Below are 27,896 nucleotides of genomic sequence, written 5' to 3'. Positions count from 1 at the left end.
CCCTTCTCTGGGTTTACCAGCCCTTACTCCTTCTCACGGGGAGTAACTAGAGGCTATTTCCCCCTCTGACTTCTCACCAGACTATGTAGCCCCAAACACACCTCCCTTCTTCCAGAGAACAACTGCAGACTGTTTCCCTGCAGCCCCCTTCTGGTCTCAGCTTGCTGGCTGTATACAAGCTCAGCCTGCCCTTGCCCAGGTGGGCTTCATCATCAATTAGTCTTTCAGTCCTGGCTGTCCCTCAGGTGCAGCCTGTCAGGTTAACTGTCCTAATAATCTGCTCTGCCTTGTGTGAGGTGGACACTCCATTGCAGTACCACCATAGGACAAAGGAAGTAACCACGGATTTTGCTAGGTACTTACAGCTGGATTCTCCTCAGAGTCTAAATCTAGTTCCACATGCTAACCATTGCTAAGGTCACAAATAAGGATAAGCTGGTGCCATCTGCTTAGCCCAGAGGAGCTCCAAGGCTGTTCTAGGCCACTTGGGACTAATGTTATTCCATCTCTAACAATACAGGCCATCTTAGTTTGTTCCTCCAGACCATCCCCTAAGATCACACCAGATGGGAAGTTACCTTCCAGACCCACTGCTCTCAACCATGCCCCTCCTTCCCAGCTGAGTAATACCTGAACCTGCATTTGCATGTGCAGGAAATCCCCTTGGGGAGAGGCAGCATTTATTTTGGCTAGATCCAGCTCCTGTGCTCCATAGATCTCTCAGCATCCACTTTCCAGAGTCCTGGCACCTGATTCCCTTTAACATGCATCAGTGGGAGATGGTTCTTTGTGGAGAGTGGCTGGTGCTGTCCTGAGGGGCCTGGGGTGCTTTGCTTATGGGCCCCAGTCTCTTGCTGCAGCACTTTGTGCCTCTCCCTCTTTGTAGGTTGGAGATGCTTGTCATTGCGAGACCTGTGCAGAGAAGTTTAATTAGTCTAGCAAAATGGTACAGTTGGCTTGGTTTTGGCTCTGCCTCCCTATCCCCCAGCCTGACCCCAAGGGCCTGGGACATGAAAGACAGTGATAGAAATATGGTGCCATCGCCAATGTGACATCCCCCTTGAGACAGCCCTTTTGAATTACAGCTCCCCATGAGGTTGCTGCATTTCCCCAGTCCACTATTTGTGCCTGTCTATTCAACCACCCAACTTCCACCAGAATTGAATCCTTGTTCTTCCTTTTACAACTAGTTTTCTGGTTCCATTCAAGGCAACGGAGTCCATAAAATCATGCACAGTAGGGCCAGGAAACATCCTCGGGCCAAAAAAAAAATTAATCTTAACCAAGATGCTTTGCAATTATTAAAAAGAGGCAAACTAATATAGAATAGAAGATCCACTAAGCCAGAAAGTTCAAGACAGGCATGAAGGGAGAGACAGATAGGAAAGGAACTGTATGAAAGAGAGAAAACTATACATGAGAAAAGGAGAGAAAAACATTGATAAAGAGTTATGGACAATAGATCATCGTGTCTGAAGCCTGCTTAATGACTATGGATGGGATCTGCAAAAGTGCCCTGGGATACAAGTCCCATTGATTTTGATTATGCTCCTATCTCACTTAGGGACTATTAAAAATCCCACCCAAATGTCATTTGTGCTAAAGCCTTTCCTCGGCTGTTCATGAATCTCTGCACTGGTGGAACTGCCCCTGCTAGTTTATTCCAATAACCAATCCCTATCACTGTTAATATATTTCCCTAGTGTCTCAGCTCTGTTTCCCCCTCTTTGGCTTTGGCCGTTGCTACTGCTCCTACTACCATGTGAAGCCATGAATAATTCCTGTTCGCTCTTTATTCTGTTCTCTGGCAGAAATGTATCAACACTCATCAAGTCCCCTCAGCCCATGGGTCCTTTCTGTGCTGTGTTGCATAGATTTAACACCTCGGTCATTACCCGTGTCTCTTACTTTCTCTCAAGCTGCCCCATTTCAGCCAGTATCGGGCTGTACTAACTGGGGAGGGGCCTGAACCAAATTCACAGATCAAAGGTCTCCCAAACTCTGGGAAGGTTTGGAATCTGAACCAGGATCTGGACCAGAATTTCAGAGCTGTTCACCCTCAGCCCCCAATCCCTATAATGAATCCAACCAAACCCAGGATTCAGACACTGCGGTGTTTGAAATCTGGATCTGAATTTAGCACCCCAGTCCCATCTCTAGTGTTTATTATGGGTATATCAGTTAGTCAGATCTCAGGGAGACCTGTGAGCCTCTTCTTTCTCTCCCTCACTCCCTGCTAAGTACAGTCCAGTGACTCATTGCACTTACCTATTGGAAGATGAGATGCTTTTCTGATGGTTCCCACTGCCTGCTCTGTTGTTATCACTGTATCAACTAGAGATGCGGCTGAACCAACCCCCAACCTCCCCCCCCCCGCCCCCACAAGTCTTTGAAGGAGGGGATCAAAATCCAGATCCATTTGACTTGGGCCCATCTCTAACAGCAAAACCGCCTGGCTGGGAAATCCCTGGCAGAACTGGGGAAGCAATTTCTTTGTGATAAAAAGACTGAACTGCCTTTGGTTGTTGACTGCACCTGTCACTGCCTCACTCTGACACTGAGGGGCAAAGACTAGCTCTGACAGAACATACAGGAGAGATGAGGTCATGAGCACTATGACACCTTGATGATGATTTCACTCTCTCTGCTGACCAATGAGAGTGCTGCATTTCAACTGATCTCACAAAAGGCGTGTGAAAAGCGGGGGCATCTCAATAACTGTACACATACCCCAAGAGTCAGAATAACATGAAGAGCTCCATCCTGAAGTCCTTGTGAGTAAGCCAAGGAAGCTGCTTGCATGAGTAACGCCTCCAGGACTGAACCCTTGGATTTTACCTCTCTCACCAGCCAGGTCTCTTGGAGATTGCATTGCACCTCTGCACCCAAACAGAAGGATCAAGGGAAAAAAATTCTCCATGGGACTGTTGTCAAGGTCTGACTGATGAGTATTGCCAGTTTTTACTGGTAAGGGAGATAACAGCCCCAGCCATTGTAGGATGGAAAGGCTGGCTCTTGAAGGTTGCAGCAAGAGCTGCCTCCTAAGCACCCCCTTGTGGCAGCTCTGTGGCACTCTGCCTCAGTTTCCCCTCCTGGACTCTTGTCACATGTCCAATAAGAGCAGCCCTTCTTGGGGTCTGGTTTATTAACAAAGTTCAGAATAATTCAAACTATCCTTAAGGTCTCAAAAATAATTGAAGCAGCCACTCCCAGGCTTTTCCTACCCAGGCCTCTGCCTGCCTTGTCCAATTCTCTGGCTCCAAGTGGTCATCAGGCAAACCCCTCTGCTGCTTTCCTGGTTTCTCAGGGTCCCTGCAAGAGCCTAGCTGCTCTCAGCAGCTGGGCCACTGATGAAGTTTCTCTCCCCTGCTACCTCTGGGTCACCTCTCTATCCAGGCCTCTCCCTCATTTATCCAAGAGGCCCTTATTGAATCACATGACCCACCGGTCACATGTCCCCACCTGGGGAGTACAGTTGGCCATGTCACAGCTGGGGCTGAGACCAGTGCTTAATTTATAATGAAAGACGTGCTGAGGCTCAAGCAATTTTTTTACATGTATAACTGATGCAGCCAGCCCCGAGGTGCCGGGGCTACGAACTGCTCAGCCCCGAGGTGCCGGGGCTACGAACTGGGATGCCTAGCGGTGCTGGGGCTCAGCCCTGGCACAAATTAAGCCCTGGCTGAGACCCATCTCCTTTTAAAGTGCCAGCCACGCGGTGACAAGGTATGTTTTCTGTGGCTGGCCTGAGCATAGAAGAGTAAAACCTAGGGACCATGCCCGATTGACTCTTCATTGTCATGCTGGCAACTCTCTCTCTCTCTCTCTCTCTGCTCCCGGCCTTGTAAGTCCGTTTTCAATTACCACAGAGAGAGTGAATCTATTCAGTCCCATCCTTGGACACTTTGTCTTTTTGTACTTAGGACAAAACTCATCACTTTTGAGTAGTGTAGAGCAAAGGCATCTCCTATCAGACCAGGCCTTAGTATGGATACACACGTTCGACTTTGTAATATCGATTCCACATATTCGATTTAAGTAAAATCGAACTACTCTCATAGTGTAGACATACCCTGAGTGAAGCAAACTGTGGGATATCTAGGCTCATGCACTAAAGATGCTGAAGACACACTTGGGTGCTGAAAAGGCTGCAACCAGGCAGGCACCACCGCCAAAAAACTATGTTACTGTATTTCTGTTATTCCTAGGTCTGTTTAAAATATTACTATGGCTACATTTTGGGAAACCTTTCAAGCAGGTTAAGGCCTTACCTAAGTTTATACAACGCACAGGCCCTGGGAATGGTTAAAGAAACCTGATATTGCTTTAATAAATGCAACCTCCTGATCTCTGATGACATTTACACACCACTTGATATAGACTGCAGGGGGGAAGGGTGTGAAATCACATGGGATGGCAAATGGGAAGGGAAGCCAGATAGCTTTTGTCTCTACAGCTATAGCCTGCAGTGAAAGGGATAAAGTGTGAAGTGAACAAGATGCCAGCTCTATAATTTCTTGTGGAAAAATCGAGCATGGTCTTTGGGGACAACAACTCACTTTGGTTTACTGACCACAAACCACAGAACTTGCAAGGACTCATATGCTCCAAATGCCTGACTTGGATATTAAAGGGCCAGACCCTGTAACAAGCTGCCAGTGCACGCTTAAAGCAACCCATCCTGTTGTTGTTTAGTAGCTTTGATCCTGCTGGGAGGGAATTGAGTGGGTTTTGCTCATGCACTGTTGAACACCCATATGGAGGAGGGATGTGGACAGGAAAGAGATGCTATTCTCTGGGAAGAGGGCAGGAATGGCCTTTACTACCAAGCAGAACGATACCTTTCAGTATGGGATGAGCTGAGGTCAGCAGATTTGAGCTCCTCCTGCTTTGGGTCACTGTCTTTGTGCTCTCTGGCTCCAAAGGCACAGGTGAACTGTGAAGTGAAAGAAAAAAGAAACTAGTATCATCACCTTCCATAGCAAGGAGGCCTTGTGTATAATAATCAAGGGTGAGAGTCGGGATTCATGGTTTCTATTCTCTGTTTTGCTGCAGTCTCATTGTGTGACCTTGGGGAAATCACACAGCCTCTCTCGGTCCCAGTTTCCCCATCTGTAAAACAGGGTTAATGACATATTCCTACATCACAAGAGGGTTGTGAGACTCAAGTAATTAGCGCCTGTGAAGTGTTTTAAGATCCTTGGCTGAAGGATGTTACAGAAGCACAAAGTACTGATAGTGTTGTTGTACTAAATAAATCCACTTTGCTCCTATCTTTAACAACTATAGAGCATTTGGCATCCCAAGGTGCCTTACAAGTTTAACATGCCTTTGGGGCAATGCAAAACAGTCAGAGCAGCATCAAGGATCTGGCCCAGCTAACACCAGGCTTGGGACTGGCTCAAAAGGAAGAGCAACACCTAGTGCACCATTAACACCACTTTCAGCTGCACAGAGGCATTACATGGAGGTCTACCATGCAAGTGCTGACCCAAATGACCTTGTTCAGCTTGTGAACAGGAGTAAGGTGCTCTGGATAGTACAGTCCACCCACACTATGGCTCAGTAAGGTGGCTGTACCTTAAAGATGACACACTCTTGCAGCTTGACGGAGCCCCTCTCTTCAGCATTTTTTCCTTAGTTTTTGGGACTGGATTGTTGAGTGCCATGGTGACAGCTGTGGCTTGCTCCGCCTCTTGCTTAGCCCTCCTCAGCCGTTGGTTTCCCTGCAGTTCGAGGATCACCTCCTGCTGTTCTTGAAGCTGCCTCCTCTGCTCCTCAATCAGCTGCTGCTGGAAGGCATGGCGGTGCTCAAAGTGGCCCCTGAAGGCAGGGGCCACTTTTTTGCCAGGTGCCCCAAACCATTGTATGGGACTGACTGTTTGATTACTGGATTCGGCGTGATCCTGTGAATTCACAGCAGCATGTTGTAGGGTAACCTGCCAGGCATACTTGGGCTTCTTGCATGAACGAAGACTGGGGGTCTGACCAGCACCCCGACAACAGGGTTCTACAGGATTGATGGGCTCCTCCTGAAGAAGGGGCGTTTCAGTCACCTGCAAGGGAAGGATTCTGCACTGACTGAAGTCAAGCCCTCTGCTGCCCTTGAAGAGCTAGGAGCATTTTTCTGAATGGAGCAACCGTGAAATCAGTCTGAGAGGCAGGGTAACCTCTGGTGTGTACTCTCGATACAATTCTTACCAACAGTAGTGCTGTCCCAGGGTGGGAGGAGGTACAGAAGCTACAAGGTAGCTCTACACCATCCAAGACTCCTGAACTGGCCAAGTCCATCTGGTTTATGGCTGGTATGTACTCCTGGGGCATCAGACAGGATTCTTGTGGGGAGGCCTTGTGGCTCAGAATTTTTGTAATGCAGTTGATGACACAGGGGATATTAATTCAGTGAGAGGGTCTAAACCCAAACAACGTTAATGCCATCTTATTTGGACGGAGGTGTTCTGATTAGGCATTAAGGCTAAGATTAAAAGAAACACAGCTGCGACAAGGTGGTCTACAGGACCAATCTATCTGGCTAATTAAGGAAAACGTAAAAGGGACTGATTCACTATGATACTACTCTGGCTTTACACCACAGAGCTGCACTGAAATTAAAGTAGTTACATGGTCATAGAATTAGAGCATAGTGACAAACCAGGCCCAAACTTTAAGACACGTGGCGTTCCCTCTTAGAATTGTATGATTAGGGAATACTTGAGACTCCGATCTACTTCCTAGGCCAAATTCTGCCCTCAATTACAAACATGATGCTCCCATTAGAATGGTGTATCTCAGTGAAGAAACTGTCCCACTGGGGTTGCAAAGATGGAACTGGGGAATTTTGCTTTCACTTATCCCCATTCAACCCCACTGAGCTCAGAAGTTACACTGGTGTAAGTGAAGGAAAAGTCTGGCCTGACGGGAGTATATATTCATTTTTTATCTATATTATGGTAGCACCTAGAGGCCCCAATCAAGTATCAGGGCCCTATTATGCTAGGAACGATACACACCTAAGGAAGATGGTCCTGCCCGACAGTTTACAATCCAATTGTGCACACACTTATTCTTTTCTTTGATGTGCATTACCTGGACACTTCCTGGGCCAAATTCAGCTCTCGCATTCTTTAAAGTTGAGAGGGTTGCACTCTGTTTAACCAAGGGCAGAATTGAGCACTTTCTTCTAATACCCTGGTTTTAGTCAACCTATATGGTTCTTTGGCATATTGAGTCATTTAAAAAAAAAAGTGACTTTAATCTCCCTTCAAAAGAGATCCCGAGGGCGCATGCCTCAATTTGGTAGCCGATATATGGTGGGATTATACTTTAAAAAAATAAATCCGCCTCTAGTGCTTTCAAAGTCTACTACCTTCCCATCCACCTCTGATCTTTAAAGACTTGTTTCTAGAGTGCCTGAACTACTGCTGGAATGTGCACGTGACATCGCAGGTACATGAAGCTGCACTAGGAGAGTGCCCGTTCCTGTGTCATAAAACACCAGAGAGGTTAACTTTTAGAGCTATGATTAATCACTGTGGGAGGGACTGGGATGAGGAACCATATGGGAAAGAAATTTACCTCCTCTTGCCTCACAGATTGATTCTGGGTCACCTGTCTCATCCTGGTCCTGCCGACATCCCATGATCCGTCTGTGCCAAGTTTCCCCCCTGATGCTGCCTCCAGCAGCTGCACCATCTTCTTCCTAGTTTCCTCCTGTTTCAATTGTAGCTCTCTCTTTTCAGCCTCGGCTCGGCTCCAGAGCTGCCACTCTATAAAGCAGCTCCGTAAAACCTGTTTCCGATTATGCTCAATAGCCAACTGTTTTTTCCTGGAAAATAAAGCACTTCCATTAACAACAGACATTGAACAGGCCTCTCTCCTAGCCTGCTTAAAATTAATATACCCCGCTCTTATCTAGCACTTCTCATCAGTGGATCTCCAAGGGCTTTACAAAAGAACTGAGTGTCATTATCCCCATTTTAAAGATGGGGAAATGGAGACACCAAGACCTGAAGTGACTTGCCCAAGGACACCCAGCAGGCTAGTGGCAGAGCTGGGCCTAAAAACCCAGGTCTCCTGAGTCCCATCCCAGTGCTCTATCCATTAGGCCACACTGTTTCTCCAGGTGGTGGCATTTACCAAATGGGTGGAGCAATCCAGAACAGATCATAAGATTTCATATTTTTCCGAGTTCTGCTTGATATCACTTGATTCTGGAAGAATTTGAAAACCATCAACTATTTAAATATAGTTATTTAAATATATTTTTCTGCTTGTTTTACAGTCCCCATCCATTCTTATCTTTGTGCTATAAGAGGAGTAAAAGGGATATACTGTTGCCCTCTCCAGCTGTCTGGAGGTGAGGGATAGCCCCACTTGCAGAATATGCTGCTGTCTATGGGGAGTCCAATCACCAAGCTCCTTCTTGAAGGTATCAGGCCTAACTAATCGCTAATGTAACTCCAATCGATGAGTGGATTAAGCAGGGATGAATTTGGCTCTTCATGTGCTTGGGGCCTGGAGGAAAGAGTGAGCCAATGAAGGAGGTTCCACGAAGGACACCCAAACAGAGAAACTGGAGGTTGTTGGAATGAGGTGTTAAAGTCCCTGCTCAGATCCAGCTTTGTTTCAGTCTATGCCATGGTGTCTCCAACTGCAGGTGACGTGTAGATTTACTAGAAACAAGGCTTTCCACACGCTCATAAACAGACCATACCATTTCACAACCCTCCGCTTAGCACTAGACTCTGTTTGAAGGCTGCTAGCTTCTGTGTGAGAAGGAGGCATTCCATAGGCTAAGGGCCACTACCTGTTTTGATCCCTGAGATGAGTCTCCAACTGCTCAGTCTCTTGCTTCAACTTCTGGACCCATGTATAGTCCCTCCAGGCTCGCAGGGCCTTCAGCTGGCACTTCCAGTCAGCAAGCGCCCTGGCTTTCCCCATTTTAATCCTATGATCCAGAATGAATTTGTACCAAGCGGAGAAATGCTGCTGTAGGCACTGCAGTGAAAAGGTGTATAGAGCCAGTGAGCAAGAACATTTCACCACACAAATGCTGATCCTCACAATCCTTCTCTTGGCCTTTCCTTTTGAATAACCTTATATCTTCAAACCCCCACAGCAAACACTTCCGGAGGGTGGAGAACTAATGTGAAGAGAGCAATGCTTATTGTGCAGTTCTACTGTGAAAACTGACTGTAAAAATAGCATCATGGGACTCCATGTTTATTGTTTCATGGTGACTCCAAAGCAAAATGTGCTCAATTTACAAGTAAAAAGGAATAAACCATGAGAGAGAAATATAAATTCTAGAATCAGGATTGTCCTTAAATCTAGAAAGCATAAGATTCTAGAGAAGACTGCCCTCTATGTAGAACTTTTTCAAATTACTCCATAAACTATAAGCTGCTCTTTAAAGACCAAGCACAAACGAGACAATTCCCAGTGCTAAAATTTACAATGTGACCTAGACTCACTGTCATCACTGGGAAGCTAAAGTTTTCTCCCAAGGAGTAATCATACTGGCTACCTCTAGGAGTGATTTACCTTGGACAGAAGAGCAATTTGCTATCTAATCTACCTCTTAATTCTAGCCCTGTCACTGGAGATGCTGTTCATTTTGATCCTCCAAGTGGGTCAGCTCATAACAATTCCTCAGCTGTTCCTCTTCTGGCATAATGTGCTATATTAATTGCATCAACATTCTCAGACATGGAAATCCAAACAGAGAATTATGAAGAGGACAAAATGTCAACACGCTAGCTACTTAAGTTAATAATGAAGGATTCATTATTGCTTATCTCTGCTCAGCTGTAGTTTCTGCCCTTGAAAATGTACAGCTCAGATTATACCAGTCATAAATCCCCCTGTAGTTTCATTTGGACTCTTCGCTCCCTGTCTTAAATTGTGGTGTAATGTTGCTGTGCACATTCCCTCCAGCAGCAGTAGCATTTGAGTTATAGACAAAGTGATCCTTTGGGATAGCTGGCTTCTCAACTTGAGTGCTATGGGATTCTTCTGTATTAAATGTGCTACAGGTATATATGATGTAAGTGATGATTCCTTCTATATTAATTAAAAATATATTATGGGGTCATTCATGCTGCCACACGAGGAACCTTATTCCTTACAATGTTTACTCACTCTATAGGGTGTTCAATACAAAAGGGTCTTTTCATTTCCATATGTTTAATAAACCTAAATTTTTAGCACAGACTTTGTCTTGCTGTTTGAGACTTTCCCTTCCACTCTGCAAACTCTGTCTTTGACAGTTAGCAGAAACGGCAAGGGAAATGTCTGGGGAAACATATAGAAGTTCCTGTGCCTGCATCTGTGTTTCATGAGACAAAGTGTATTTGGTCTCGGCAGGCAAGTCTGTAAGACAGATGGTTAAAACAGCCAATAGGAAACAAAGTTGCATCACCTAAAACTATAACTTGACATTAAGAAGTGAGGAGACAGGTTTATTATGTGCCATTGCAGGAAACCTGAAACTTCATGGCCAGTCAACATTCCTGTCCTGGATTATTTTTCTGAATTATGAGGGGTGGGAGAAAGTGCTCAGGGCATATGTCCAACAGCGAACCATGGCCACTGGAAGCTGCGAGGGGCCGTAGCTGCAGACGGTCGTCAGCAAAATGTCTCGTGGCCTGCAATCAGATTACCCAGATGGGCCACGTGCGGCTCGCGTGCTACAGGTTGCCCACCACTGCTCTTGGAGCTTCCCCAAGGGGCCACAGTGCTTCATGGAATCTCCACAACCGCACATGCTGTGGCCCCACCCCCTGGCCTGCCTCAGCCTGCTCCCACCCTTTCCTATGCCAAGGAATGAGGGAGTCCTCAAAGGGCAGCCCTATAGCTGGCTCCACAGTGCTTATAGCAGAAGTGGGTCTTTTAGGGCCCCTTTATACCAGTCCAGACCTTTTACTTGATGCTGAAGGGCTGGACTGGGGGTGGGGATCTCAATATGAGTTTTTCAAGGCACCCTCTGTGTGTCTGCTTGATCTATCACACTGGGCTGCTCTCTGCCCACAACTGCTCCAACAGCGAAGTTTTACCCACAACTCCCTTTGAAGCCCCACTGGAGAAACTGAGAGACATTAAGTGACTTGCCCGTGGACACCCAGCAATAGAATAAGGATTAGGATTCAGGAGTCCCTTGCTCCCAGTTCCCTGTTCTAACCACTAGGAAACAGTTCCCCAAGCCATTCTCTACTTTCTCTCTCAATGGATCTTTTATCTTACTCTCCCTACACAGGATACTCAGGAGGAGGCAGAAGGCCTGGCAGCCAGGGCTTTTGACTTCAGTGAGAGTTGCGTGAGCACATAGCTGAGGGCAGAATTTGGCTCAGAGTGCTAAATACAGGAGGAGGATGCTCACTCTCTGGTTTTCACTGTGAATCTTGCTCAGCAGCTCTTGCAATCTCCTTTGTTTCTCCTCTTTCTCCTGCTTCAGGGGCTTTGGTGTAGTGTGAGACAGGCCCACTGCTGCCAATTTCTGAGCTTTTTCTAATTCTTGCCTCTTCCTCTCTCTGCAAGTAAGACAAACACCAAGAACCAAAGGTAGACAGTAAATAAAGGGAGTACTTCAGTATGGGTCTCACCCCCTTCCGAACCAATCCTGTGAGAATGACCTCTGTAGCTTTGACAGATGATAGCTACTGAAGCCCAGCCTTTATAGAGAACAGGGGTAGCATTGGGATTTGGGTGCCCAGTGCCCATGAGCTACACAAATTCAACACAGTCAGGAAGGGGTTCCAGTACACAGCAGTAAGAGGGAATTGGGATGTCAAGAAAGCACATATGGAGAACTAGGATCTCATAGATGCCTATGGAGATAAGTGGCCATCGCAGTGCCCCCTGGGGACTGCAGCACTGTGGAAGGTATGAGCCCTATGGAGCTCCTAAGCGCAGCAGAAGCAAAGACTCTGCCTCTGCACAGCTTTGAGCTCCATCGGACAGGCACGTTCTTTCCACTCTCTAAAGAGAGGATGTCTCCAATTTTAAATGCCAGAGTTTTGACGTGTACAAGTTGATAGATGTCGGCATTTGATTCCTTCTTTCAATCTGTCAGCTTCTGTGATGTAACTAGAGACAGTAATGTAACTAGAGACAGTAATGACGCTGCCTCCAGGATTAGTCATTTAAAAATATATACGTTATGAGAGGTCAGGGCCCCAGGAGGCAGTTTTCCTTTGAGACTACCCTGTCTTCTATTTTTAGAGAGCTCACTGCAGCCAGAAGCTGATGACTGAAGAAATTCCCTATCATTTGGGGTTCATAGGCCCTGTAGCCCAAATGACTAGATGGAGCTTGAGTTCCACTCTCCCTCCCCACCCCATCTTACATTCTTCGTGCTTCTCCCATGATGTGCCTCTTCTCTGCCATCTCCTTCCGCAGCTTCACCATCTCCCGCTGGATCTCCTCCTCCTCCTTCCTGGCCTTCAGCGCCTGCCTTTTGTTCTCCTCCTGCACTCGCTGCTTGGCCTCAGCCAGGGCTAATTTTTTCAGGGTCTTTTCGCGTCTCTGGTGCTCTAGCTCCTTCTGACGCCTTAAACAGTTTTCTTTAACCTGGGAATCAAGACACAGCAATGAGTCAAGGCAGCGGTAGTGACAAGAGTTATATCATCTGAAGAAAGGCTTCTGGGAGTCTCTTTGAACTGAGAGGGTGGATCTCAATCAGGTTGCCAATACACAGATGGCCACACCACACAAAATCTTTCTTTCATTGTACTCCCCCATTGATTGGTCCATTTCCAATCTCTTGTCCTACACTTAGACTGTAAGTTCTGTGGGGCACGGATTGTCTGTTTGTTCAGTGTTTGTACAGTACCTAGCACAGTGGGGTCCTGGTCCCTGGCTGGGGCTTCTGGGGTGTGATGATGATGATAATAATAAAGAAGCTATCATCTCTAGATTTGGCATTGGATATGATTGTGTTCTTAGGCACACTATTGGGGGAGTGGGATGGGGTATGTGAACCCCATACTGGCCAGGAAGGGGTTAACAAGCTGCAGTGTCTACAGTGAACCCCGCCCTGCTATACTTCTTCTTGAGTCAGGCCTGGAAAGAGGAGTTAAAAAGAGAGAAGCAGAATGGCAGCTTCTGTATTGTGTGAGAAGCCTGGTTGTAGCCAAGAGCTGATTGGAGGCTATGGTCTGCTAGAGCTTCCCTGTGGGAGGATAGGCCTGAACCTGACTGTGATTTAAACATAGAATCATAGAATATCAGGGTTGGAAGGGACCTCAGGAGGTCATCTAGTCCAACCCCCTGCTCAAAGCAGGACCAATCCCCAACTAAATCATCCCAGCCAGGGCTTCGTCAAGCCTGACCTTAAAAACCTCTAAGGAAGGAGATTCCACCACCTCCCTAGGTAACCCATTCCAGTGCTTCACCACCCTCCTAGTGAAAAAGTTTTTCCTAATATCCAACCTAAACCTCCCCCACTGCAACTTGAGACTATTACTCCTTATTCTGTCATCTGCTACCACTGAGAACAGTGCAGATCCATCCTCTTTGGGCATTAAGGCAAGCTGCTGCAGCTGGGGTCAGCCTGAAAGCAATGGGGCTGTATGCTGAGCCCAATGGGCTGAAGGTTCTTTTGGTTTGTATTTATGTTGGACTTTGACTTGAGGACTCTGCCACCCTGGAAAGTGTTAAAACTCCCTCAGTGACTTGGCTGTAGGGCTAAGCCACATCCTTAACTGAAGAGTGCTAAACTCTGTTGGGGAAACTGAAGCAGAACGGCTGCAGCACCATATCATGTCATAAGAGGGTTACAGGGATGGCACCTCTGTCACGGGGGATCAGGATTAATGCTTCTGAAGTCAGTGGAGTTATACCAGTATAAAACTGATGTAATCAAATATCTGAATCAGTGTCACGATCTCCCTTGTTGGTAGTCTTGTCAAAGGAGTCAAATTCTGAACAGATCTAGTGAAAATTAGTTATTGCTTAGGTGCAAGTGATCATAATTTGATTACACTTGTGTTCACAGAGTAAAATCCCAACCAGTAGTGTGTGTATATGTCTGTATATATACACTGTGACATTATCTGATTAGAGCATGACCATTCAAATCATTGTTGCTACCACTGTTATATAATTGCAACAGATCTTATACAAAATGTGACACATGGCCAGAAAGTGTTAAGCAGCTTGCAGGCTATTTGACCCAGGTTCAAGCTTTAGGAACATACTGGTAGATAATGTTTGTGTTTTTGTGTGTTTACATATATATTGTTGGAGGTTAACAATGTGATCAAACAGTCCCTGTCTATGATGTATTCTGTTAATTCAGAGATCAAAAGGAAATCTTAACATTTAAATGAACTGAAAACATAGGGTATCGCTGTATTCATCTCTCTTTGAAATGTATAGCAAATCACCTGCGAATGGTGGAAAACAAGTAATTGCCTTATGTTAATCCATGCAGCTAATTACCGGCAATGCTTAGGAAATGGGTTTCAAAGTCTCCATGATTGCCTATTGTTCGCCTAAGGACTCCGACCTGTCAAGAGAAAGCCTGGAACTGTATAAAGATCCCTTAGGTCCTGATCCTTTTTATCTCAGATCTGCTTGAGGCTTCATGCAGGGGATGCTTAAGCCAAAAAGCTGAGATCTCCAGTCCTAATCTGGTTCACCCTGAATATGAACATTGGACTATAACCTATGGACTAATTCTGAAAGAACTCTTTGCAACTACAAAGCTCACCATCTCTACTATGAAACTGATCTCAGAATTGTACTCATGTCTGTATGTATATTGATCTTTTAACCAATACTCTCTTCTTTTTTAATAAATTTTAGTTTAGTTAATAAGAATTGGCTGTAAGCGTGTATTTGGGTAAGATCTGGAATATTAATTAACCTGGGAGGTAATGTGTCCTATCTTTTGGGATTGGTAGAACTTTCTTATATGATGAATAAGATTTTCAGTAATCCTCATCATATTTGACTTGGGTGTCTGGATGGATGCCTGAGGCTGGGTTGCTTTAAGGGAACTGAGCTGTTTGTTTCTGGGTAACCAGTAAGGTATTATAGAAGCTGTTTTGTGCTGGTTTGGTAAATCTAAGTATTGGAATATCCACCCGCTTTGGGAATTGTCTTGCCCATTCTTTGCAGTTCACCCTAATTGAGTGACCTCTGCGTGGATACTCTGGGATTACTTATACACATACACACACACACATTTGGTGCTTTAATAGGACCAATTTCAGAAAGCTGAAAACAATTATGAAACAAGTCAGCTGGGAGGAAGAATTTAAACAGAAAACAGTGCATGATAACAGGAACTGCCTCAGACCACTCTACCAGATGCCCAAAAAGCCTCATTTGACTTTGAGGGAAAATGAAAGCAGCAATAAAGAGATACTACATGCAACAAATGGAAAAAAGGAGAAGTTGACAGAAATGAATATAACACATTAAAGGCTAAGAACTGTAGAAAACTGGTAAGGGAAGCAAAAGTATACACAGCGAAATCTATGGCATATTAGCAGTTAAGGATAGTAAAGAATATTTTTAAGTATATCAGAAACATAAGGAATATGATACAACATAAGATAACTTGCATCCAAGTTTGAGGAACTTTCTGGATCTTTAATGTTGATTTTTAATAAGTCATAGAAATCTGGAGTAGTTTAAGAGAACTGGAAGAAAACGAACGTTGTGCCAATATTTAAAAAGGGTAAACGTAATGACCTGACTAATTATAGGCTTGTCAGCCTGACACCTATTCCAGGCAAAGTAATGGAATGGTTGATATGGGACTCAATTAATAAAGTGTTAAGAGAGTAATATCATTCATGCCAATCAACATGGGTTTATGCAAAACAGATCTTGTCAAATTAACTTGATCACCCTGGAGGGTTACAAGTTTGGTTGATAAAGGTAGTTGTATTGACGGGCAGAGCTTGTGAGGCCGTACACTCAATTTCTTGAGAGAGACAAGATGGGTGAGGCAATATTTTTTTGAACCAACTTCTGTTGGTGAGAGGGGCAAACTTTCGCACTTACACAGAGCTCAGACCTGAAGAAGAGCTCTGTGTAAGCTCAATAGAGCTCTGTATAAGCTCAACTTCTCATCAATAGAAGTTGGTCCAATAAACCTTGTCACACACCTTGTCTCTCTAATATTCTGGGACCAACACAGCTACAACACTGCACTCAACTTAATGACATTTCTGTGTTTGCATATATGTAATGCAATAATGATCAATTCCAAAATTTATACAAGTGTTCTAGGCATCTATGGGCAGAACCCTACTGCTTCTGAAGGAAAATCAGGAAAACCAAAAAGGGGGAAATGGAAGACATATGGAGCCCCTACCATCTCTTTAGCACAGCCACAGCTTCAAGCACCTCTGCAATTGTCTATATATCAAACAACAGCTTCCTGCATCACACCACCCCATCTCAACTCTGCCTGTCCTCCCAAGAGAATTTAACATGCTGACTCCTTGAGAAATAACTACTCTCCCTGCTGAGAGCTGTGGAACAGCTTTGGGATGGATGCTCAGCCAGAGGGAGAGGAAAGAAAAGGAGACTTCCTTCCAGCCTCCTCAAAGCCTGCTCCATGGGGTGGGGAAGACAGCAGCTGAGCACCCATCCCTTCCATTCTGGGAGGAAGAAAGGTACTTTGGGAAGGAAAAAAAGGAGAGATACACAGTGTATATTTTCACTGCAATTAGACATCCATGGCTAGCCTGTGCCAGCTGACTTGGGCTCAGCCTAAGGGGCTGTTTAATTGCAGTGCAGGTCCCAGAGGTTGGGCTGCAACCCCAGCCAGAAAGTCTATCCTGCAATTAAACAGCCCTGCAGCTGGAACCCGAGAGCCCCTGGCATGGTGGGGGAATGGAGGGCCTGGTGTGGGGGCAAGGAAGGGTAGAGGGTGTCAGGGAGTCCCTGAAATAGAGGGGGGATGGGAAGGTGGCACTCAGGGAGCTTGTGGGACAGAATGGAGGCATGCAAGGGGAGTCTGTGGTGTGCAATAAGGTCGACCTACAGACAGAGTGTGAGCCCCCTAGTGTAATATACTTCGACTTCTGTAAGGCCTTTTACTTGGTACCATATGACATTTTAATTAAGAAAATAGAAAAATGCAAAATCCATATGGCACCCATTAAATGACTTAAAATGTGCCTAAAAGGTAACTGTAAGCAGGGTTCATCATTGAGCAGGTGTTTCTAGTGGAGTCCTGCATCAATTGGTTCTTCACCCTACGCTATTTAACACTCTTATCAATGACCTAAAAGAAAACATCAAATCATTACTGATAAATTTGCAGATTAATACACAAACTGGCAGAATGGTAAATAATGAAGAGGATGGGCCACAGCTATAGAGCAATTTGGATAGCTGGGCACAAGCAAACACGTTTTAATATATCCAAATGTAAGGTCACATACCAAGAAACAGAGCGGAGGTCATATTTGTAGGATGTGGGGATTCTATCCCGATAAGTAGGTACTCAAAAAAAGACTTTTATTCTAGTCTATATAGGTTTTTATACTGTATTCATTGCCATAACATCTGAGCACCTTCCAGTTGTGCATTAAGCAACATGACTTCACTTCTGTCATCCTCTCCCCTGGGGGAAAATGCGTGTGCAGTGAAGTGTCTTGTTCTGGTATAATGTTTTTTTTTTTAATTAAATGTACCCATTGCTATGTGTTTATATTAGAGAAGGCAAGGTCAAAGAACTACACCTTGCACTTGGAGCAGAAAGTGGTGAAGTTTGCGATAGTTCTTAGTTCCTGGGTGAGTCCATTCAACAGTCTCAGACCCAGAGAAAGTTCTGTCTCCCACGCCGACAAATTTTACTTTTGGTCTTGAGAGTTCCATTGTGCCAGAGGAGTGTAGTTGTTGACCAGGGTAATCGTCCCAAAGTGTTAGACGATTTTTTAGATATCCTGGGCCCAGGCCATGGAGTGCTTTGAAGATGAGGACTGAGTCCTTGCACTTGATTCAAGAGTCTATGGGAAGTCAGCGTAGAGAGAGGAGGGAGACAGGCTTGATTTGCTCACAGTAGCCTGTGTGCTAAGGAGATGTGCTGCAGCGTTCTGTACTAGTTGGAGTTTCCTAAGGGCTGAGGCTTCAAGCCCAGTTATACTGCATTAGTGTCATCCAGCTGTGAAGTGACAGAGGCATGAAAAACTGAGACCAGGTCTTCATCCACCAGCATGGAACGGAGCTTGCTAATCCAGCAGAGACGGTAGAAAGCTTTACTCACAGATGCTGCTATAACTTGGGGGTCATGGTGGGAACATGAGCTCTCAGGGTGTTGCTGTGGCCCAAAGGGCTAATGCGATCTGAGTCGAAGCTACACAAACTCAGACTAGAAATAAGGCACACATTTTTAACAGTCAGGGTAATTAACCACTGGAACGTGTTTCCAGAGGTGTGTTGAACTCTCCACTACAGGAAACTTTTAAATCACGACTGGATGTTTTTCTAAAAGATGTGCTCTTTTTAAGCACAGCTATTGGACTTGAAGCAGGAATTCATTCAGAGAAGTCCTATGACCTGTGTTAGACAGGAGATCAGACTAGATGATCACAATGGTTCCTTCTGGATTCTACGTCCAGAAATCGAGAGCCGAACACTGCTAAGGAACTCCTAGGGCAGGATTGAGGTGTTTTGGTGGGGAAAGCTTGCCCTGCTGCCTGTGGTGTACACTCTCCTGTGGATTTATGAAGACATCAGCATTTGGGGCTATCAGTCTTGTAGCTTCCACCAGTGCTACCCTCTCATTTTTAATTTTTTTTTTAAAGCATAAGCAGAATGTAGATGGCCTTTCAGAGCAAGCACAATTTGAAATAGATGGTGGCAGAAGCACAACAAAGGCCACCAGACCAGTAACTGGGGCACACAGCCGCAGAGCACAGGAGGTTTAAAACTGTAGGACGGACTCCCTTTGATGCCATTGCAAGGTGAAGCATTAAAAATCATCTGGTTTTGAGACAGCATCAGAAATGACTGAACATTTCCTCCCCCCACCCCCAAAAATGACTGAAATCAGAGTATGATGGACACTGTAGCTATCTGTGAATCTCTTGTACTAAGCCTACAGGACAACTGTATAAGTTGCATATGATTTCTAGGGCCCAGACCCTACATCAGTGCTCCACAGTTCAAATGGAGGGCTGGATTAGAGGTAGGGTGATGTGAAAGCAGCATCCCATATGTAGAACAGAGCCCCACGCTGTGCGGTCCTCTGTGTGCACTGTCATAAAAGGGCCAGGTAAATGGCAGCATAGAGAGACACTTCAGCAAATAGGCTAAAATTGCCCAGTAGAACAGCTACATAGCCACTTTGCAGCCTGGGTAAAGGATTTCTTCCCCCACCCATTTGCCCAGGTATGTGAGATGAGTACTAACAGCAGGATTAGACCTTAATGCTTAAGAGGTTGGTTACTGAATAGGGAGATGCAATTAGCACTCTGCTTACTCCTGACTTGAACAGGGAGGCTAGCAAAGAACAGTCACTTGCTGTCCATTCCTGGAGTGCACAGATCCATGTTGGAAATGGATATTACAGCCCTGAGCTAGTGCAAATGCTATCCTCACTCACAGAAATGCCTAAACCTTTTGAGAACTGTCCTAATCTGTTTGCATCAATTATATCATGTGGCAATGAGTTCCACAAGTTAATATGTTACATAAAAAGAGTGTTTCCTCTCATCAGTTTCAATGTACTGCCTTTTCCTCACCTGCTTGTGTCTTAGCTCCATGGTAATTCGTGGGTCCCTTGTTTTTTTCTTTTCCTTGATTTCTTCAATCCTGAGGTCTTCCAATATCCCACTATCTACCACTTCATTTTGCAGAAGATGCTGCAGAAAATCCTGAACAGTGGTACTTTCCATTTCTTTTTCCAGATAACCACACAAATCTATAACAAAGAATCCAGATCATCTCACACTAGTTTGTAATTAACAAACCCCAGAGCCTAACGCCATCAAGCATAAACTGATTAAACAGAAAACTGCCCAGCTTGTGAATGTAATCCTGATGAAAGAAGCCATATTGCTTGCACTCCATTTAGCCTCAAGAATCTAAAGCAGTCTCAACTTCACTATGTTTAGATGATGATGATGATGATACTTTCCCAATCTTTACTGCCCTGCATCTGAGGATCTCAAGCTGTTGCACAAATCTTACAAGCCTTATAGCCCTTCTGATTTAGGGAAATATTATCTCCATTTTACATAAGGACAAAATGAAGCACAAAGAGTTTTAGGCTTATTTCTGTAATGTCACACAGCAAGTTAAAATGTCAGAGCTGGGAAAAACCAAGGGCTCTACTGACCCTGGTTGTTCCTAAGGAGACTATTACTTTGGTATGTACATGACTCCTGGCTTTCAAGCCTATGAACTAATCACTGTTAACTTATTTTTAAAGACTGTTTGAGGATAAGAAACGTTTTGTTGTGCTCTCACCATCAAACCTCTCGTACTTCAGAAAGCCAGCAGGGGCCTCTTCAGCAGGGGTAGAGTCAGCAGCAGCATCTCCAACATTCTCTTCTTGGTCACTTTCTAGCTCCAGTCTCAGTTTGGAATTCATCCAATCATTGAGCAGCTCCTGGGCTACAGCGAGAAAGGGATCAAGGGTTTTACTAGGATTAGAAATATCACAGTAAGTGTAGGACGGCAAAACGCTGTCCTCTTAGGATCGTTATGCAATGTGCTATGCAGTTTGTTTAAAATGACTGAAGGGTGATCTGTAAACGAAAAACTCATTGGGTTGGTGCTTTCCCACCTCTCCCATTCTTGATATGTGAGTAGGCTTGAAAGGTGGAGGGTTTTTTTATTTCTCTTTGTGTTATATGCATTAGAAATTGTCTAGTCTGTTTTTCCTGCAAGACTCTCCGGACAACAAGAGAACTATTAAGATCATGACATCCTGGATACCAATAAGGTGATACCTGATTGATAGATGAAGTGTTTTTTGTTTTTGTTTAACTGACTCCTTAAAACGTTTCGTTTTTCACTCAGGCCCTGATCCTGCAAATATGTACATGTAGCCTCAACAGGACTACATATGGGCATAAAACTAAAACCATATGTAAGTCTGGTAGTAGGAATGAGGCCATGTTTTTTTTGCTAATACTTAGTTAACTCAAATGCCTGACAAACAGTTGGAAGAAAAGCTTTTTTTTTTTTTTAATACAAAACCCTACACCTTTAATTAAGAACTAAGAAAGCACTCACTCCAAGTCTCTCTGGTACTGCAACTAAGTACAATAAAAATGATGGAGGATATAACTTAGCATTCCACATATTTCTAAGAAAAAATATAAGCAACCTTTTAAAAAAACAAAGAACACCACCAACAAAAATTTCCTTTTGTAGGCTTCTTTAAACACTCTATAAAAGTTCAAAAAACAAAAAAGACACAAGTACTCAGGCTTTTTAATCCCTTTCAAGTCCTTTTATCCTAACTTTCAGTTTATAATTAGCCCAGTTTAACAACAACAATAACAAAGTTTATTCAATAAGAAAAACAGAAGTCAGTTTATTTTATTGAGGCTGTGTCATTCTTGGACAAGAGAGTGCAGACTCCTCATATTTGGAGTAAGTGAGCTTTAACACTTTCCTTATCAGTATGTTTCTTAACATGGTGGGGTGACTGCGGATAATCAATATTCTTATGTATTATAATTGTGGTGCATAGATAAAAGACTTACAGGCAGTTCTGGAACACTCGGATTACTATATGTAAAAAGAAGACACAAGGCAGGGGAAGAAAAAAAGAAGGCATCTTTCATATTTTAGACACTTGCAGAGAGTTTGCTCCATCTGTGAGAGACATTTGACATTATATACAGAAATCAGAGTGTACACAGATTTATTCATCTGTGCTATTAATAGTGCCTCATATTATTGCAAGTGAAAGAACTGACTCTGAATTTATTAGAATGAGAACTCTGAGACCTTATCTTTCTATTTGTTCAGTACTGTGCCTAGCACATTTTTAGGTGCTGCAAAATAATAAATATTTATAAAAATCCAATTTGCTTCCAACTCTTTTTACTGTCAGTTTAACTTTTGCATTTCCTTCACTTTGGACAGCAGAAATAATTGAAGACAGTTTCCCTTTTGCTTATAGACATTTAAGTTTCAGATATGTAGTTCTGCAGGGTTTGGGATGCAACATTGCACAAGGAACATTTATTTATTTGGGGGAAAAAAAGAATGGGAATGAAAAATCAAATAAAATTATTCATAGATTTTAAGAGATCATTTAGGTCATCTAGTCCCACCTCCTGTATAACACAAAATTTCAGCCCGTTATTCATGTATGGATCTCAATAGCATGTGTTTGACTAAAGCATATCTTCCAAAAAGGCATCTGGTCTTGATTTGAAGACTTCAGGGAGAATCCACCACTTCCCTTGGTAGTTTGTTTCAATGGTTAATCAGCCTCCCTGTCAAAAATGTGAATTTCTAATTTGAAATTGTCTGACTTCAGCTTCCAGCCATTGATTTTCATTAGGCCTTTCTGCTCTAGATTAACGAGCTCAAATCTAACCCATATTATGAAATATTTCTATTTGGTCTCAGGTTTTGAAAAAGACTGGTGATACACAAATCTACCCATTGGCCCAGTTGGATTTCATAGGGTTCCTTTCAGCAGCTCTGGGCTAGTGCTATTCAAACTCACCTTCTGCATAAGCCTCATCATGATCCTGCAGCTGCTCTACTGTTTCCAGATCCACCACAGGAACACGTGGCCTTTGAGGATAAGCTGACTTTTTAAGGGAAAAAGCTTCAGAAACAGCAAACTCGGAGGCTTGTTCCACTCGCTTTAAAATAAATAAGGGAAGAAAAACATTTCTTATAACTTGCGCATATTCAGTTTCAAACGCTACAGATTCCAGGTCCTGATCCTGTAAGATACTCTGGAGGAGTGGACCCCTGCATGTGTGCAGAGCACCACTGACTTCAGAGGGAGCTGCATGAAATAAGATTAATCCATATAGGACTGGAGCCCAAAGCATTACTACAGTGTCATGGGCATGATGCTATTGATAAGGCTGAGATAGCGCTTACGTGATCAGATCCTGTCCTTAGGTGCTTATAACTTTCCAAAAATGTTACCCCATGGGGTGGAAATTTCTGAGGTTTGTTTTCAGGCCAGAGGCTGTGGTGGATTTGTTTGGGACAGAGATAGATTTAGGCACATCCCATTTGGTTGTTTTTAAGATAAATAATGGGGGGGGAGAGAAGGATTACATAAAATTTCTGATGCTCAGATCACTGAAAATGAATAACAGGAGTACTTGTGGCACCTTAGAGACTAACAAATTTATTAGAGCATAAGCTTTCGTGGACTACAGCCCACTTCTTCGGATGCATATAGAATGGAACATATATTGAGGAGATATATATACACACATACAGAGAGCATAAACAGGTGGGAGTTGTCTTACCAACTCTGAGAGGCCAATAACTCCCACCTGTTTATGCTCTCTGTATGTGTGTATATATATCTCCTCAATATATGTTCCATTCTATATGCATCCGAAGAAGTGGGCTGTAGTCCACGAAAGCTTATGCTCTAATAAATTTGTTAGTCTCTAAGGTGCCACAAGTACTCCTGTTCTTCTTTTTGCGGATACAGACTAACACGGCTGTTACTCTGAAACCTGAAAATGAATAGTTAGTCTTGAATCAGTATAGCACCTTTCACCCTGAAAAAGGACAAAGGGCTTTACAGATTGTATCTAAGGAACATTTCACACTCTGGGGTTTGAGCTGGCCAAAGGCCCCCACTGACCCCAGGCCTCCACTGACCCCAAGCTGCAGGCCCTTCTGTGTTAGAGGAGCTAAAACGGTAGCAGAAAATTTCAGCTTTTGTTTTTTAAAATAATGCATTTCTAGACCTCGTGAAGATATGTTTTCAATGCTAAATCAATCAATAGGATTGAGGAAACAAGCACAATGGGGTGTCACTTCTATAGCAGAAGGACCTAAACACACTCACACATGCTTTTTATAACAAAGCATGTCCTAAGCAATCATGAAATCCCTCCCCCAAATTCTCAGGCTGACTCTTAGCATAGCAGGGTGATAACAGGGAACAGAGATGTGTTATAAGTAGGGCTGGGGCAGACAGATCCGTGTTTTATAAGCCCATGCCAAAATGTTAAGGGGAGCTCTTATCATGCAAGTGCTGTCACCTGCATGCAACTGCTGTCACCTGGAATGTGGCAGCTGTTTGACAACCCACAGTGACACTTCACAACAGTGCAGGATAGGATGTACAGAATACTGTAAGCAGGCCTAACTGCTGGGAAAATGCAGGGAAGCAGAATGTAATTGCCAAACTGGAATTTGGCCAGGATACTTGAGTTTAACACCCAGTCTTGCAAACAGTTTCACAAGATTTTTTAACAATCACTAGTAGTCTGGACCTCAAATTTACATTTCACACAAAAGAAGGCACCACCAGTAGCATAGAGACCTTGTGCATCTTGCCAGACATTGGCATAGTATGGGCTCTAAATGAACAGTATCATCTACTGAATCATGAAAACCACATTCTGCAGTTAGCTAATTTTTTCTGGATGCATCTTATCCAAGTACTCACTGGTTCAACCAAGTACTAACAGGATCACAACAAAAAGGAATATGGACTGCCACAAAAATTTGCTTTCTTTTGAAACTTCACATTCCTCATGGACTTATTACATTTGACATGTCTGAAGATACTTGATTCATACATAATTAAGTTATAGTCATTAGTATGTTGATGATTACCAGCTGTGGTGGCAGACGCATGTTGTAGACCAGGGGTCGGCAACCTACAGCACGTGAGCTGATTTTGAGTGGCACGCAGCTCACTGCCGCGGTCCCGGCCCCCAGCTCCACTCAGCCCCCCGCCCACTGCTCTCAGGGACAGGAGGCAGAAGCTTGGTTCTGCGGCAGCCAAGCTTCCCCCCTCCCCCGCTTCTTCCCCCAGTGTGGTGCTTTCCAGCCCTACCCCTCTCCTTCCCTGCGCCAATCAGCTGATAGCCCTAGCGAGGGGGAGGGGGAAGAGCGGCAGCGTGCACACAGCTCCGTAGAAGACGCAGAGAGAGGTAGGGATGGAGCCTGGGGGAAGGGGGTGGAACAGGGCATATCCCTTCCAGCCCCCTGCCATGAGCCGCCCAGGGCAGGGGGCTGGGAGCACCCCAGCCTTCTGCCCTGCATCCCCCCCACCCCCCTGCCCTGAACCCCCCCACCCCAATACACACCCAGCCTTCTGCCCTGAACCCCCCCACACACTCAGCCTTCTGCCCTGCACCCCCATACCCCCAGCCTTCTGCCCTGAACCCCCACCACTCAGCCTTCTGCCCTGCACCCCCCATGCCCCCAGCCTTCTGCCCTGAATCCCCCACACCCCAACACACACCCAGCCCTCTGCCCTGCACCCCCCACCCCAACACACACCCAGCCTTCTGCCCTGCACCCCCCACACCTCCCAGCCCTCTGCCCTGAACCCCCCGCACACTCAGCCTTCTGCTCTGCACCCCCCACACCTCCCAGCCCTCTGCCCTGCACCCCTCCACCCCAACGCACACCCAGCCTTCTGCCCTGCACCCCCCCACACTCAGCCTTCTGCCCCACACCCCCCAGCCCTCTGCCCTAAACCTCCCACACCCCAACACACACCCAGCCTTCTGCCCTGCACCCCCACACACCCCCAGCCCTCTGCCCTGAACCCCCCACACCCTAACACATACCCAGCCTTCTGCCCTGCACCCCCCACAGCCCTCTGCCCTGATCTCTGAACCCCCCCCCCCACACACCCCAGCCTTCTGCCCTGAACCCCAGCCCTCTGCCCTAACCCCTGACCCCCACCCCCAGGTCTGGGGTCCCGGCCGCAGGCCCTGATCAGCCCTCTGCCGGCCTAGGTGAACAGAACCCCAGGCTGGATGTGGGCTGAGCAGGCTTGTGGCATAAGATCAGCATTTTAATTTAATTTTAAATGACGCTTCTTAAACATTTTGAAAACCTTGTTTACTTTACATACAATAGTTTAGTTATATAATATAGACTTATAGAAAAAGACCTTCTAAATGTATTACCGGCACGTGAAACCTTAAATTAGAGTGAATAAATGAAGACCTGGCACACCACTTCTGAAAGGTTGCCAACCCCTGTTGTAGACATAGGGAAACCAGACACCCATCAATTTACTCCCTAGAATCCATCAATCCACCAGTTATCAGATGGTACCAACATTTTGTCACAGTCAACCTGAACTGGATGCAAACATAAGACTGAAAGGCTTTCTGTCCCACTTCCATCCCACTGAGCCTGCATGTTCCCTGACTCAATTACTGTTCTGTTTCACAAGTTCATTTGCAAATGACCTTACCTTGATCCAGTGCTCCACATTACCAGAGTCAAAATTTGGCTGGAAATAAGATGCAAAATGTTAACTTCAAAATACTTTTTTGCTCACTTTTAACTCTCATTTTAATGTTTCCAGGCCTAGAGCCAGTCACTTGAGTACAATGAAAAAGCCTGTGCTCTTTCTCCAGAAATATTACTCCCATCCTCAAACAACTCCCCATGTTTCTCATTCATTTCTGAATCAAGCGGTCTTGTGGTTAAAGCACTGGATGAGGACTTAAGATCTTGATTCAATTCCAGGCTCTGCCACAGATTTCCTATGGACTTCACTGGCACTACTCACATGCTTAAAATTAAGTATATTTGTAAACCTTTGCAGGGTTGGAAACTAATCACTCTTTGCCTCAGTTTCCCATCTGTAAAATTGAGATATTTCTTTTTATCCCACCCTTTGTCTGTATTGTCTGTTTACACTGTTAACTCTTTGCAGCAGGGACTGCGCAACATCTAGGACAATGGGACTTTGATCTTGGTTGGAAAGGGCCTCTATAATTCAAATAACAATAACAGTAATAATACTGCCAGTTAAAAATTGCCCTACTTGTTTTTTAAAATCCACCGTGTCATTGGTTTGGGGCTGACAGTGTTGCCAACTCCTGAGATGTTATCACATGCCTCACTATATTTCATGTTTTTCTTAAAGCCCCAGCTCCTGGAGTCAAGTGATTATACAGGAATCTCTGCTCTCATTTAAAAAACATGAGGGATTCCAGTCCTAATGGTGGCCAAAAAAAGCTTGAAAACATGACTGCAGTGAACCCAAACACTCAGAAACCCGAAGGCAAAGAAAAATAAACCCACATTTGTTACTATTAAAATAAATCTCATGATTTTTAAGCCAGTCTCGTGATTTCTGGAGGCCTGGGCTTGGCCACATGCCCTAGTTGGGTAAAGCTAAGCCCAGGGGGCACCTCCTGGCTTTGGCCTCCATAGACCCTGGGGCGTGACCCGCCACAGGAAGGCCGGGGGCAGGGATCCCAAGGGGCCCCAGTTGCCTGCCCCCGAGATTCCTCTGCTGAGCAGCACTGACCCCGGGTGGCAGGGGGAGCAGCCCCCTGATTGGCAGGCGCTGGCCAGGGCGCCCCACATGGGGCTGACAGTGACCCCGGGAGCCCCCTGATTGGGCGCTGGTGACCCCAGGGTGGAACACGATTGGGCGCTGGTGACCGGGGCGCCCCATGGGTTTGCTGGTGACCCCCGCGAGAGCCCCCGGGCAGGCTCCGGGATTGGGCGCTGGGGACACGGGGGGGGGTTACACGCCCCCTCCGTTACCTTGGGCCTGGCCGCGGTGGTGAGGCGCTGCCAGCGATAGAGCTGGGACCTTGGCGCTGGGAAGGCCATTACCAAGGCTCGGACAGAAGCAGCATCCTCACCCTCACCCCCACCCCCACCCCGCCTCAGCCACACGGGGGGAGAAGAGCCTTGTGGGAAACGGAGTTCCCCATTGGACGGGGCGCACGGAAACCTGGATCAGCACGAACTACAAGACCCAGAAT

At 45.3% G+C, this 27,896-nt stretch overlaps 1 protein-coding gene across 11 annotated transcripts in view; it reads right to left on the bottom strand.

The window, feature by feature from the left end:
* Positions 1-27,896, bottom strand: part of CCDC191 (coiled-coil domain containing 191) — a 48,069-nt gene that overhangs the window by 20,102 nt on the left and 71 nt on the right. The window contains exons 1-11 of one of the 11 annotated variants that reach the window (XM_065573293.1): positions 27,673-27,896; positions 26,363-26,401; positions 22,661-22,802; positions 20,437-20,583; positions 19,710-19,888; positions 12,344-12,567; positions 11,378-11,528; positions 8,807-8,997; positions 7,576-7,825; positions 5,581-6,056; positions 4,842-4,936 (exon numbers count right to left, since the gene is read on the bottom strand). In XM_065573293.1, the coding sequence (XP_065429365.1) occupies positions 4,842-4,936; positions 5,581-6,056; positions 7,576-7,825; positions 8,807-8,997; positions 11,378-11,528; positions 12,344-12,567; positions 19,710-19,888; positions 20,437-20,583; positions 22,661-22,802; positions 26,363-26,401; positions 27,673-27,741 (1,963 nt within the window). In that variant the 5' untranslated portion in view covers positions 27,742-27,896. Of the gene's footprint in view, positions 1-4,841; positions 4,937-5,580; positions 6,057-7,575; positions 7,826-8,806; positions 8,998-11,377; positions 11,529-12,343; positions 12,568-19,709; positions 19,889-20,436; positions 20,584-22,660; positions 23,257-23,645; positions 25,266-26,362; positions 26,402-27,201; positions 27,328-27,672 lie in introns of those variants that run through there. The other 10 variants (XM_065573311.1, XM_065573297.1, XM_065573313.1 and 7 more) reach the window with 10 other exon arrangements.

This window comes from Chrysemys picta, chromosome 1, assembly GCF_011386835.1.
Source record: "Chrysemys picta bellii isolate R12L10 chromosome 1, ASM1138683v2, whole genome shotgun sequence".
Lineage (NCBI taxonomy): Eukaryota > Metazoa > Chordata > Testudines > Emydidae > Chrysemys > Chrysemys picta.
This window is presented reverse-complemented; position numbering and strand designations above follow the sequence as displayed.